We start from the raw sequence: 14211 nt of genomic DNA, 5'->3' as shown, positions 1-14211 counted from the left end.
ATAGGTTTTACAGGCTACATTTTATCCAATACTTTTAGTTATATCCAGTGGTTCTGAAGTATCCCATCTGTCCAACTGCTTGCATGGAAGTCCGGGTCCCTTTTTTAAACTAGTGTTGTGTGTGTGTGTGTGTGTGTGTGTTTTAATTTTAAAGTGTAATATACATTTAAAAAAGAACAAAATAAACCAGAAGAAATGATGAGGGAATTAATGAAGATAGAATCTGAAACTACTGAAATAAAAACCCAGTGGTAGAAAGAATAACAGCATAAATGCTGATGTTTGAAAATACTTGAGTGTAGTTTTAAGCTTTTATAATTTCATGAATGTAAATACAAGGTTTAAAAATAGCATTTGAAAGTTAATTAAATTTCCTTTATATTAAATTTAGTTTAGTTTCTTGGAATATTACTTTTTTTTTCTTTTTTGGCAGTACTGGGGATTGAACTCAAGGCCTTGCTGGACAGGTGTTCTACTACTAAACTATATTCTCAGCCCTGAATAAAACATTTTGATCTAAAATTTAGTTTCAGTTGCTCTGTGTATCAGAGTTCAACCCTTAGTAGCAGAACTAGTGGGGTGTATGTGTGTACATGTATGTGCATATATAAGTTTATATGTGTATTATATAGGATATACACATGATTTATTATAAGGAGTTGACTACATAATTGTAGAGGCTGGCTAAGCAAGTCTGAAGGTTGCCGTGATGGTGGTCAAGATGGGAAGACCACATCAAAGGCAAGCAGAAGTCGTAGGCACAGGCCATAGATGCTGTCCACAGGCAGTCAGGAAGGTCATAAGCAGGACAGATCTCCATGAGCACAAAAGAAGCTGCTGTCCACAGAAGGAGTTTTTTGGTCTTTTTTGGGGAAGCCTAAATCCCTGCTTTTTAAGAACTTCAGTCAGGCCCACCCAGAATTCTCCAGGATAATGTGCTCTCCTTAAATTCAACTGATTAAGGGATTTGAGTGCATTTACAAAATACCTCTCCAGCAACATCTAGATTATATTTGATTGAATAGCTAGAGACTGTAGCTTATCCAAGATAATACAGCAAGAAAGCTATCACTCAGATTGAAAACCTGGCTTGAAATTTAGATGGGTAAATTCTCCAGAATAGCCAAGAAAATTATGAAAAAGAATAACAATGAGGAGAGACTTGCTGATTAGATATCAAAATAGAGCCACAAACCATTACAATGTTGACTAGATTAGTGGAACCAAAGAATTCAGAGAAAGAGCCCAGGATGTACTTGAAAATTAAAACTAACCCCTGAGAAAAGGGGATTGAAAGTTTATTTAAATTATCTAAATAATAACGTTGGAAACTATCCATAAGGAAGAAAATAAAATCAGACTTCATCTTAACATCAGATACTTTAATTCCAGTTGTATTAAAGGAAGAAGTCTCAACTGGAAGTGGTGTTAGATATCTGGGAATATATATAGATTGAATTTAGGGGCACTCCATCACTGAGCCACATCCCCAGCTCTATTTTGTATTTTATTTAGAGTCAGGGTCTCACAGCGTTGCTTGGTGCCTGGCTGTTGCTGAAGCTGGTTTTGTACTTGCTGTCCTCCTGCTTCAGCCTCCCGAGCTACTGGGATTACAGGTGTGCACCATGGGGATATTTTTAATTGTTACAGTGACTAAATGGTTCTTCTGACATTCAGTGAGCTAGGAATTATCAAAAGTATTCCACTGGAAAAAAGTATTCCACTGTATTAATGATTTAAATATTTAAAAAAAAATAGCTGGGCATGGGGCACATCCCTGTAATCTCAGCAGCTCAGGAGGCTGAGGCAGAGAATCACAAGTTCTAAGGCCAGTCTCAGCAATTTAGTGAGACCCTAAGCAACTTTGCAAGACCCTGTCTCAAAATAAAAAGGGCTGGGGCTATGGCTCATTGGTTAAGGTACCCCTAGATTAAATCCCTGGTTAATTCCCCCCGCCCCCCCCCCCCCCCCCAAATTATCTTGCAGTAGAATCTAGAATACTACATGTATAATCTAGGGACAAGGAGGATTCCAATAGTCTAAATTTCAGCTGTGAAAGCAAAGTAGTAGGACATGTTTGACTATATACATTATAAAAATATTTAAATGACAAATGGTAATATAGTCGATAGACAAGTGGCAAATCTTGTAAATTTGTGTAGCACAGATGACAGAGGGTTCATATCTACAAGGTACTCTTACAAGTTAACAAAGAAAACAGCACAGCAGACGCACACAGGCAAAGAGGTTTTTCATAAAAGAGCAGATTCAACTGTCCTGTAAACAGGATAGAAATGTTCAAATGCAATAGTAATTAAGTAAATGATTTAAAGTAATGAAATCATAATGAAACAATCATTTTATGTGTGTTATACTTGCAAAAATTTAAAAAAGTGAGAACATTTGTTGTTGGGTTTCTTGACTTTGTATCTTTGTAATTTTATTTTTCCTATTGTTAACTTATTTTACTTCTGTCACCATGTGGTCTTTTTTGTAGCATCTTCTTTTTTATTTAGTTTCTTTCATAAAGGCAGTATTGTATGTGAAAGACTGCAGGTTCTGTCTTTGATACTTACTAGTTGCATCAACTTGCCCGAGGTCATAGAGGTGCAGCTTCATCAGCCAGGGTGTAAAGGATTGATTCTATCCCAGACTGATAGTTTGTGGAACCATTTTTGGATACTGCTTTTTAATAAACTTTCCTCCCTCAGGAACGTTTGGATGAAGCAAATGCTATGTTGGATTCTGCTTCCAGACTTACGGAACAGTTAGATCTAAAGGAAGAACAGATTGAAGAACTTAAAAAACAAAGTAGGTTTTTTTTTTTCTTTTCCTTTGTTCTTCCCAACAGTACTAGTGTTGAATCAAATGTAGTCTTCCACTATGCATTTGCACAGTTGAATGAGACCAATAGTTTATTTGGTGTGTGAATTCCATCTCCATCTCCTATGACTGTTTTGCTTCTATTTGAGTCTGATCCTAAATAATTGCTTCTATTTGAGTCTGATCCTAAAGAAACCAGATTTATTAAGAAGGATCTGGATGTCTAGTTAATTCTCCTGAATGTTGAAACAATGCTGTTTTGTGGGTTGTCATCCTATTGTCATCCAAGGGGTTGATTTGACTGATTCAACTTTTTAAAAAATTATTAATATATTTTTTAGTTGTAGATGGACACACAATATCTTTATTTTTTTGTGGTGCTGAGGATCGAACCTAGTGACTCACACATGCAAGGCAAGCACTTTACCACTGAGCTACAGCCCCAGCCCCCTAATTCAATTTTTTATGGTTATGACTTCTTCCTGATAGGTTCATGTGCATCCAACTGAAGGCATCTTAGGAATCCAGATACTAAGGGGGCAAGCAGTTGGAGAGGACAGTATTCTCAAGTCAAAGAGTAACTTTTTATGAATTGAATGTCTGGATATAACTAGATTTTTATGACAGTGGTTGGACTTAACACACAGGCAGACACTTACCATCTTCCCTCCCTCCCTTCCTCCTTCCTTCCTTTTTTTTTTTTTTTTCATGCTTGTTAATGTATCATAAGTCCTATCTGTTCCCTAAGGTGAGCTCTGTGTTTAGGATTATCAGTTGGGGCTCAGGTTATCAAGTGGTTCATAATGCTTTGTTGATTCTAACAGCTGACAATGATGACATGTCCTCATTTAATCTCTGATTTTGGGGTAACCAGGAAATTGGGGCTATTCTAAGACTATGTGTAGTGGGTAATGATTCAAGGTGATAGGAGAGGTCATGGTGGAGCCTAGAAATCCCTAATCCTTGGGTGTCTTTGTTGGCATAGTGGTAACAAGGCATGCAATGAAGGAATTAAGAAAAACATATACCATCTGACTCAAAAGAGAAATAGAGAAGATAATGTTAAGTGGAGTTAGCCAATCTCAACCAAAATGCTGAATGTTTTCTATGATATAGAGAGGCTGATTCATAGTGGGGTAGGGAGGGAGGAGCATGGGGGGGAATAGACGAACTCTAGATAGGGCAGAGGGGTGGGAGGGGAAGGGGCATGGGGTTAGAAATGATGGTGGAATGAGATGTTCATTATTACCCAACGTACATCTATGAAGACACAAATTGGTGTGAATAAACTTTGTGTACAATCAGAGATATGAAAAATTGTACTCTGTATGTGTCATAAGAAATCTAATGCATTCCGCTGTCATATAGAAAAAAATTAATTAGAATAAAAAAAATAGAAACAGGCAAAATAGAAGGAGGTGGAAAAGCAGAGGTACTGTCAAAACAGAAGAGTGACTTGGACATTAAGGGGGCAAGCAGGCAAAAACCATTGAAACATGTATACCAAAGGAGAACCTAAGTAAGTTGGCCTAAATCCAGCAGAAGAAAGGAAACATGGGATTTTTATAAATAAAAACACCCAGTAAGTTATGAGGTAATTTTCCTTAGAATAACTTGATTTGAGGCAGAGTACCACCAACTAAAAGCCCTCTACTTTGTAAGAATTAGCTTAGAAACCAAGTCTAGTGGATATGCCTGGAAATAAGCAGCAAGGAAACCATACGTTCTAAAGCTCTATTGCAGGCATTTGACAGCAGAGCCTGTGTTAGCCAATCCTTTCTTATTATATTTGCCATTTATAACAATTCTAAAGTAAGTGGGTATTAGTTCCATTTTATAAGGTAAAGAAACTGAGATTTGAACTCTGATCTCTTTACTCATGTCCGAAGTTATGATCTTTATACATTATTACATTCTTGTCAGGAAAATGGTTATATATAGTCTGACTTTATCTTTTGTTCTATACCTTCACCTTCCTAGAAGATATGGTAGTATCATCTATTTTTGTTCCCTCACAGTTGAAATGACTGCTTTACTAAGAGATATGTTATTTTTTGGGAAAAATTCACTTAGATGGAAGGCCATTACAGTTTAGTATCATTTGGAACACATATGGCAGTCCAGAGGGGGGACACTGATCATGTAATGGGTTAGCTAAGGAATTCATCTCTGGGGCTGGGGATGTGGCTCAAGAGGTAGCACACTCGCCTGGCATGCGTGCAGCCCGGGTTCGATCCTCAGCACCACATACAAACAAAGATGTTGTGTCCGCCGAAAAACTAAAAAAATAAATATTTAAAAAAAAATTCATCTCTTAGGGCTAGGCTCAAACTCATGGAGTTAAAAAGGTGAGTTCTGAACCAACTCATTATCTGTGCCATGCTCCCATGTTATCTAAGGCCATGCATTCCCTTTTAGACAGCCACCTGAGTAATTTGCAGTAGATTATAAGATTTTTTTAAAAATCTGTGATTTGTTGTAGTTGGTAAGGATGCCAGAGTCCTTGCAGTATTTAGTACTTGTTCGATTCCCATTTAAACTCCCAGTGATAGAATCTTTTCAGATTTTCTTGATCATGTCTGATTGGACTTAGGTGGACTAGTTTCCTATTCATGTAAAAAAATTACAATTCACTGGTGCTGTGGCCTACACCTACAATCCCAGCTACTAGGAGGCTGAGGCAGAAGGATTGCAAATTTGAGGCAAGGCTTGGCAATTTAGCAAGACCCTCTCTCAAAATCAACTAAGAAATTTAGGGCCAGGGATGTAGCTTAATGATAGAGTAATTTGCAGTAGATTATAAAAAAACCCTTGGGTTTTATCCCCAGTATTTCAAAAAGATTACAATTTTTACTCATCATCACAGTATAAGAACTTTGGACTTAATTTGTGCAATCAGTATTAGCCACAAGGAAAAAAAAAAAAAACCGTGCCATGAGGCTTGTACACATGGTATTTGAAAAGCAGGCAAGGGGCCAGAGTCACACAGACAAGAAGGGAAGTAAAGCTGCAGTGGTTTCTGTCTTTAAGTTTTTTCCTCTCTTCCCCTAGCAATGGGGATTGAACTCTGGCATGCTAGGCAAGTAGCTCTACTGCTGAGCTATATCCCCAGCCCTTTAAATTATTCTTGCCTTTTATAGCCTCCTGTAAGTCTGTTTTCTTATATTACCTAAGTGTTTAATACCACTTTTATATCTCTAAACACACAAATGTGATTTTCTCAAAACTGTACTATTGATCTGATAATATAAATAAACCTTTGATTGGCTTACTTATTTCAAAAAGCATTATTGTATACTTCTTTCATAAATCATTAAGTACTTTAAATGTTGATTGATGTTGTAATACTGTACTTTATTTTTAACACTAAACTTGGCCAGACAGCAGAAATTTTTGCCAGGAGAAACAATTTTGAAAAAGACAGATTGGGTTTTGTTGCGATGAAGTACATAGAGGTTTCAATGTAGAGGCAAAGTATTGTTTTACTTCTAAGCATTTGTACACTAATGATTAGTTGATAGGCAGTTTCAACATTTAAACAATATTAGGAAACTTGTTTTAAAAAGTGGTCTTTTATTCACAATGGTTGATTTTTATCACTGCTATCAGAAATGAGATGTTTTAGTCTAGTCAAACAAAAGAGAATGGTTGCATATGACACCAGTATCAAAACACCAATATCATGCTCATGATTTCAGCCCTTCTTAGAGTGCATAATTATTATGCCCTGAACATTCAGCTGGGATCATGAGTTGAGGGTATTTATAGGCCTTGTATGAAAAATGTAAGGGTAGATGCTTTATTGGGCATTAGCTACTTAATGAGAACCAATCACTTGACTTTATGTTAGGTGCTGTGTAGCATATTAGAGAGATACCTTTTTACAAGGAACAAAGGAAACTATATATAGCACAGATACACCATGAGTTAAGACAGTGGCACACAACAGTGATCATATGACAATGTGCATTTAGTTTCTCTAGAACCTATTAAGGGTCAGGCAGCATAATGTGGAGGAAAGGAACTTGAGAGAGAGCCTTACACCACTAGTAGGTTCTTCTTCTTCTTTTTTTTAAATTTGTTTTAATTAGTTATACATGACAGTACAATGACCTTGACATATCATACATTTGAATCAGATGGGGTATAATTTCTCATTTTTCTGAGTGTACAGGTTGCAGAATCACATTGGTTATGCAGTCACATATATACACACAGTAATAATAATGTCTGTTTCATTCTACTATCCTTCCTATCTCCCCAACCCCTCCCCTCCCCTCCCCTCACTTCTCTGTAGGTTCTTATTCTTACAAAGAATAAGAACTATTTAAAACTGTGAGAACTGTTGAAAACTGACTTACATATTCCCCGCTATACCTCTCGAGTAACAATAAAAGGAAACCCTAAGGTCCTATGAGTACTATATTTTAATACATAGTGTTGACTGGTAGAAGGGTTACTATTATCCTTTATTTTTGGAATTATTTCACCTGAAGGCATTCTTTTTCATTTGTAATTTGAAAAAGTTTAAGAAGACTTATTTCACATACCACATTATATTTGTTTTTTCAAACTCAGATAGGACTGTGTCTTTATTGAGTATATTTAGATCCAGAATTTTCATAAAATTGTTATTGATGAGATATACACATTAGTGTAAACCTAGACTGTAGCTGAACCATTAAAAGATGTGTTATCTCGCTGTCATCCTTTTTTCACTTCTACCATCATCCTTGAGATAAATTCCTCCTTAAATGAAAATGATTGGATAAATAATTAGCAAATGATAGTTCTTGTTTCAGTAACTTTTACTTAAAAGAGTGGTGAATTTTATGATATGCAAAGAAAAACAAATTTTCATATGCAGTACAAATTTAGTTCTAAGTTGGGAAAATGTTTTTGGTCTATCTGCCAGTTTATACCTCTATTTTAAAAGGTTCCAAACTACTGTGTCCTGCCCCCTCCCCCCCCACTTTAAAAGAAAGCTTAGAAACTTCTTTTTTAAAAAAAGTCTTCTTCAGAGTTGAGAATGGAAAATTTCCTTAGAATATTTTTTAAAAAGAAAATCTGAAAGAATGTATAAAATGAGTTCCAGTAAAAACTTACTATAATATGAAGCTTAAAACCATTTTAAAACTACAAATATAAAAGAAGCTTAAAATGTTTTTCATGGAACTACCTTTGCGGAGCTTTATGATAGAGTTTTTGTTTTAAATAAAGACATTCCGTTTTCTAGGACATGATTTATACAAGAAAACATATAATGACTTGTTGACCATAGGCCAAATACATTCCCAGACGCTTTGTTACCCAAACCTTTGAGGGATTTCTTTATAGATGTTTTTGGCAGAAGTGGTGATTTTAGAGGAAACATATAAGAAGTACCAGATGCAGTGTTCTGAATTGCCATAAATGGTTAAAAAGTTATTTGTGATGATATAAACATATGGGTATACTAGACAATGCCAAATTTGAATTAAGAAAAAAATATATATATAATTTAGGGAAATAATTAAGCTCTTTTCAACTTAATATTTCCTCTTTTTTTTTTTTAATCAGAGTTTGAACCCATGGATATTTAACCACTGAGCCATATCCCTAGCTTTTTTATTTATTTTGAGACCAGTCTCACTAAGTTGCTTAGGTCCTCACTAAATTACTGAGGCTGGCTTTGAACTCGGAATCCTCCTGCTTCAGCCTCCAGAGCCACTGGAATTACAGGTGTGCACCACCTCGTCTGACCTTAATGGTTACATTTTTTTGGTGGGGGGTGCTGTTTACTGGGGATTAAACCCAAGGACAGTTAACCACCGAGCCACATTCCCAGCCTTTTTTATTTTTTGAGACAATGTCTCACTGAGTTGCTTAAGGCCTTGCTAAGTAGCTGAGGCTGGCTTTGAACTTGTGATCCTCTTGCCTCTGTCTCCTGAGTTGCTAGGATTATAGGCATATACCACTGCATCCAGCCTTAATGAGTACATTTTTAAGTATGTTTGCCTAGTATTAGTATCTTAAATGAACTATGTTTTAGAAATTTTAGTATTTCAAAAACAATTAGTATAAAGGAAAAAGTAAATTATGTACTAGTGAGAATGTTTTGAGTTAACATTTTTATGCTTTCTCTTTCTATAGATATGAATAATTCAGAACATGAATAATTTATTATTTTCTTTTTCCCAGATATTCTCCCTTTTTAGAGAAAATCATTCTTTTTTAAAAATATTTTTTGTTTTAGGTGGATGGACACAATATCTTTATTTTATTTATTTATTTTTATGTGGTGCTGAGGATTGAAATCAGTGCCTCGAATGTGCAAGGCAAGCGATTTTCCACTGAGCTACAACCCTAGCCCCAGAAAAATCATTCTGTATTTATCAAATATTCATTTTTTTATCTTCTGTATACCAAACACTGCAGTAGGCATTGGAGTTAACAAAGACAGGGATAAAGGTCTACGTCAAGAGATTGACAGGCAGAAAAGGGAACACAACATGTGTCAAGTAGGTGCAACCCTTTCTCCTTAGTTTGTGGAATGAAGGGCTGTTGGATATAGAAGACCCCACGAGAGTGAAAACTAGGTACAATTAAGTAGTAAGAAGTTGCTGAAAAGTACTTCAGACAGGAGGAGAAACTCACATGAGTTAGTATAATCCAATAAATGGCCAAAGACATGTTTGCCAAATAATAACCAAGTGCAGTGTACATGTGAATGCAGGTGTGTGGGGAGGCAGGATGTAGTTTGATGTGGGGGCTGGGAAGGTGGAGTTATTAGAAATGGATTGTTGCATGGAGAAATGAAACTCTTAAGCATGGATCACAAACACAAATTGTCAACTGGGCCAGAATGATAATATGAGAGCAAAGGAAGAGGATAGAGACTGATGAGTTGAAGTTTTTCTTATGGGGACAGCAGATTTTTAGCTCTGCACAAGCATGTGGTCCCATTGTTGATGAATCTCCAATCTTTCAAGAGATATTGGAAATCTGGATGTTCATTTGAAATATCCCCATTTGTTAATGTGACAACTAATTTGCATTTTCATAAAAACCCTGTGTGGGCTGACCAGAACACTTCTTTGAGCTGGATATAGTCCATCCAGCTGATTTGTAATAGGGAAATATTACAGTAATATTGCTTTTCTCTGACAAAATTGCAGTCCTTTCTTTTGGGATTTGGCTAGTCTGTATAACCTTTTTAAATCAAATACTACGTAACTTGACTCATTCACTCTTAAACAGCTTTTCAGTTTCAGTATGGAAAACATAGTACAAATTATGCTCTACCTAGGGGTGAGCACTTGCCTAGCATGTATGAGGCATTGGGTTCCATTCTCAGCCCTGCATATGAATAACTGAAAAAAATAAAGGTCCATCAACAATTAAAAAATATTTTTTAAAAAATATAGTACAAATTATCTGCATTCATAATAAAGGGTGAGGGAGGAAAATGGAGAGGGAGAACAGATTTGGTCATATTAAAAATTTTATGTAAAATCTTTCATCAGGGTACAGTGGTGCATGCCTGTTATCCCAATGACCCAGGAGGCTGAGACAGGAGGATTACAAGTTTGAGGCCACAATTTAATGAGGCCATAAGGAATTTATTAGTGAGATTCTATCTCAAAATAAGAAGGGCTGGGGATGTAGGGTTATCAGTTAAATACCCTGGGTTCAATCCACAGTATCCAAAACAAACCAAAAAAAAAAAAAAAAAAAAAACCTCTTTCAAGTATATATACTAATAATAGAGTAATTCCAAATAACCAAATAAATAATTCAACAGACCTTGTTATATTATTTTGTTTTAATCACAGATTATAATCCAGTGGAATTCAAATTAGTGAGGTCATAATGTATTTATAAAATTTCTTCAAGTTCATTTTTAGGAAGTTAACTTTTTACTCTGCAATCAATAATTATGATTATGGGACAAAAAAGAAGTAACCATGTACTCTAGACCTTAAAATTACATGTCTAAGAGGGTTGATAAGAATTGAGTTAAAAGGCAAAGCAGATGCTAATGTATCTCAACTTCAAATTATAAATAGATAGGATATTTGTAAAAAAAAAATATTATTTGGTGTTGAAGTATAGTGGTCTTGTATACATTGAAATTCTATAATAAAAAGACTACCGGGCTGGGGATGTGGCTCAAGCGGTAGCGCGCTCGCCTGGCATGCGTGCGGCCCGGGTTCGGTCCTCAGCACCACATACCAACAAAGATGTTGTGTCTGCCGAGAACTAAAAAATAAATATTAAAAAAAAAAAATTCTCTCTCTCCTCTCTCACTCTCTTTAAAAAAAAAAAAAAAAAAAAAGACTACCTAATTTTCCTTTGGTTATATTTAATGAATAAGTGAAATTTCTTTATATTAGATTTAATATTTTATTAGGTTTAAATTTATTTTCAAGATTGCCATTGAAAATAGGACACCAGACGAAATTTGTTTACTGACATTTAAATATATAAATGAAATTATCTTTATAATATTTTTTTCTTCCTTCTATTGACCCCTTTGTTGTAGTTCTTAAAGATGAAAAATATGGGGGCTGAGGTTGTGGCTCAGCGGTAGAGCACTCACCTAGTATGTGTGAGGTATTGTGTCCCACTACAACCCAAAATTATTTTTTTTTAAATATGAAAAATATGCAAAATGGAGGGAAAAATCACAAAATATTAGCATTAACTGAAATGTAACGTATGTTTGATATTGATTAGGGCTGCTGAAAGATGAACTCCTCATTAGTTATTTTAAGAAATCAGGTGAATGAGTACTGATGTTTTATGTAGGACTCTACTGTTTAGAAAATCCACATTTGATTATTCAGTTAATTCTCTCAAAATCCTTTGAGATAAACATGTTCATTTTTCAAAAAAGCAACAACATCTGATCCTAATGATAGGACCATGGTTTATATTCAGGTCTTGGACTCAAGTTCTGGGCTTTGTGTATTGTTTTCAGTCAAGTGACTGTTCAGTAGAGCTGACGTGGGTCTTGTCCATAGGATGAGATTAGACATGAGATATCCAAATGACTTTGTAAGGAGTGTGATTAATTTTAAGATTTTGTCTGAAGACAGTATTATAGTGCACTGTCACTGATCACAAAATGTGAAGTTATGATATGCTGATTTACTGTAATTACACTTTGTGTTTGATTTTAATTTTAAATCAACGATGAAGACTGTGGCTCTGTCTATAGAGTTTTGAAAACCCCACTGTGGAAGTTTAGTGTGTCCTGTGCTCAGAGTCACACTCTCCCCAGACTAGTCAATCTTTCGTATTGCTTAACTTGAACACACCCCTTCCCCACTCTAACTTCTTTTTTTTTTAAACAAAAAATACTTTTAGTGAAAAATACAAATCATATTTTTACATTAAATATTATAAATCCATTAATTGTTCATAAATAAAATGGTGTTTATGTCATTATTCTGCATCCCCAAAGGCCTGCTGCATGGCATCCAACGTTATCAATCCACACTCTTAAGTTCCCTAATTCAGCCCAACTTTTTAACTTCTGGACAGTATCTGCCCATTCCATTTTAGACTCATGGCTGTTTATCACATTTCTCTGATAAATATTTTAAAAGGCTAATTTAATATAAACATTAAATTATATAGACATAAACTCAACTATAGGTTAAAGTCTTGCTAATTCTACACTAAAACCACCATCTACCCTTGCAGAGACTCTTCATTAACATTTAGCAGTTTGGTATTATTCTTTCAGACTTTTCTTTGAATATACCAATATATAGATATATTGTGTGCTCTTATTTCTCTGTATATTTACACAAACATACACCGATACACAATTGAAAACATGTACATATTTATATGCTGTGTGTATATGGGTATAGACTTTAAGTAATATTTAAGTAATATTTTAAATGCTGTATTTATTTCTGCTATTTATTTCACAACAACTTATGAATATAGTACACATATAACTATATATAGGTTTATTTCACTTTTTAAAAATTGATTTTTTTAAGTACATGATAGCTAAATTCATTACAATTCTTATTACACATATAGAGCACAGTTTTTCATATCTTTGTTTATAAAGTATGTTCACACCAATTTATGTCTTTATACATGTACTTTTTTTTTGCATTACAATTCTTATTACACATATATACCACAATTTTTCATATCTCTGTATATAAATATGTTGACACCCAATTCGTGTCTACATACATGTACTTTGGATAATGATGTCCATCATATTCCACCATCCTTGCTAATCCTCTGCCCCCTCCCTTTCCCTCCCACTCCTCTTCCCTATCTAGAATTCATCTATTCCTCCCATGCTCCCCCTTCCTACCCCACTATGAGTCAGCCTCCTTATATCGGAGAAAACAGTTGGCATTAGTTTTTTTGGGATTGGCTAACTTCACTTAGCATCAACGCCACCCATTTACCTGCAACTGCCATGATTTTATTCTCTCTTATTGCTGAGTAATATTCCATTGTGTATATATACCACATTTTTTTAATCCATTCATCTACTGAAGGGTATTTAGGTTGGTTCCACAGTTCAGCTATTGTGAATTGTGCTGCTATAAACTTTGATGTGGCTGTGTCCCTGTAGTATGCTGTTTCTAAGTCCTTTGGGTATAGAATGAGAAGAGGGATAGCTGGGTCAAATGGTGGTTGCATTCTCAGATTTCCAAGGAATCTCCATACTGCTTTCCATATTGGCTGCAACATTTACAGTCCCACCAGCAGTGTATGAGTGTGCCTTTTTCCCCGCATCTTTGCCAACACTTTTGGTTGGTTGTCTTCATAATAACTGCCATTCTGACTGGAGTGAGATGGTATCTTAGAGTAGTTTTGATTTGCATCTCTAATTGCTAGAGATGATAGACATTTTTTCATATATTTGTTGATTGATTGAATAACCTCTTCTGAGAAGTGTCTGTTCATGTCTTTGGCCATTTATTGATTTGGTTTTTTTTGGTGTTTAGCTTTTTGAGTTCTTTATATACCCTAAAGATAAGTGCCCTATCTGATGTGTGAGGGGTAAAGATTTGCTTTTGCTCCCAAGATGTAGTCTCTCTTTATTCACCTCACAGATTGTTTCTTTTGCTGAAAAGACACTTTTTATTTGGGTCCATCCCATTTATTGATTCTTGGTTTTAATTCTTGCGCTCTAGGAGTCTTATTAAGGAAGTTGGGGCCTAATACTACATGATGGAGATTAGGGCCTACTTTTTCTTCTATTAGACGCAGGGTCTCTGGTTGTATTCCTAAGTCCTTGATCCATTTCCCACTCTAACTTCTAAAGAATCCTTTTGGCATGTGAGGTTATTTCACAGGAATATTGTATTTGGCTTAAAGTCATTTCTAAATAGTGCTATTTGCCTACCCGTGTAAATGCAG

General features: G+C 35.3%; 1 protein-coding gene across 3 annotated transcripts in view; it reads left to right on the top strand.

The window, feature by feature from the left end:
• TRIP11 (thyroid hormone receptor interactor 11) overlaps positions 1 to 14211 on the top strand; it is a 71815-nt gene that overhangs the window by 37133 nt on the left and 20471 nt on the right. For all 3 annotated transcript variants that reach the window (XR_014021751.1, XM_081292599.1, XM_081292598.1), the window contains one exon: positions 2712 to 2811. Coding sequence is in view for 2 of the 3 variants with exons in the window: in XM_081292599.1 (XP_081148725.1) it covers positions 2712 to 2811 (100 nt within the window). In the remaining variant the exon portion in view is untranslated. The remainder of the gene's footprint in view (positions 1 to 2711; positions 2812 to 14211) is intronic.

This window comes from Spermophilus citellus (assembly GCF_964194105.1).
Source record: "Spermophilus citellus genome assembly, chromosome: 4".
Classification (NCBI taxonomy): Eukaryota; Metazoa; Chordata; class Mammalia; order Rodentia; family Sciuridae; genus Spermophilus; species Spermophilus citellus.
Note: the sequence above shows the minus strand (reverse complement) of the source record. Positions and strands in the feature narration are given on the sequence as shown.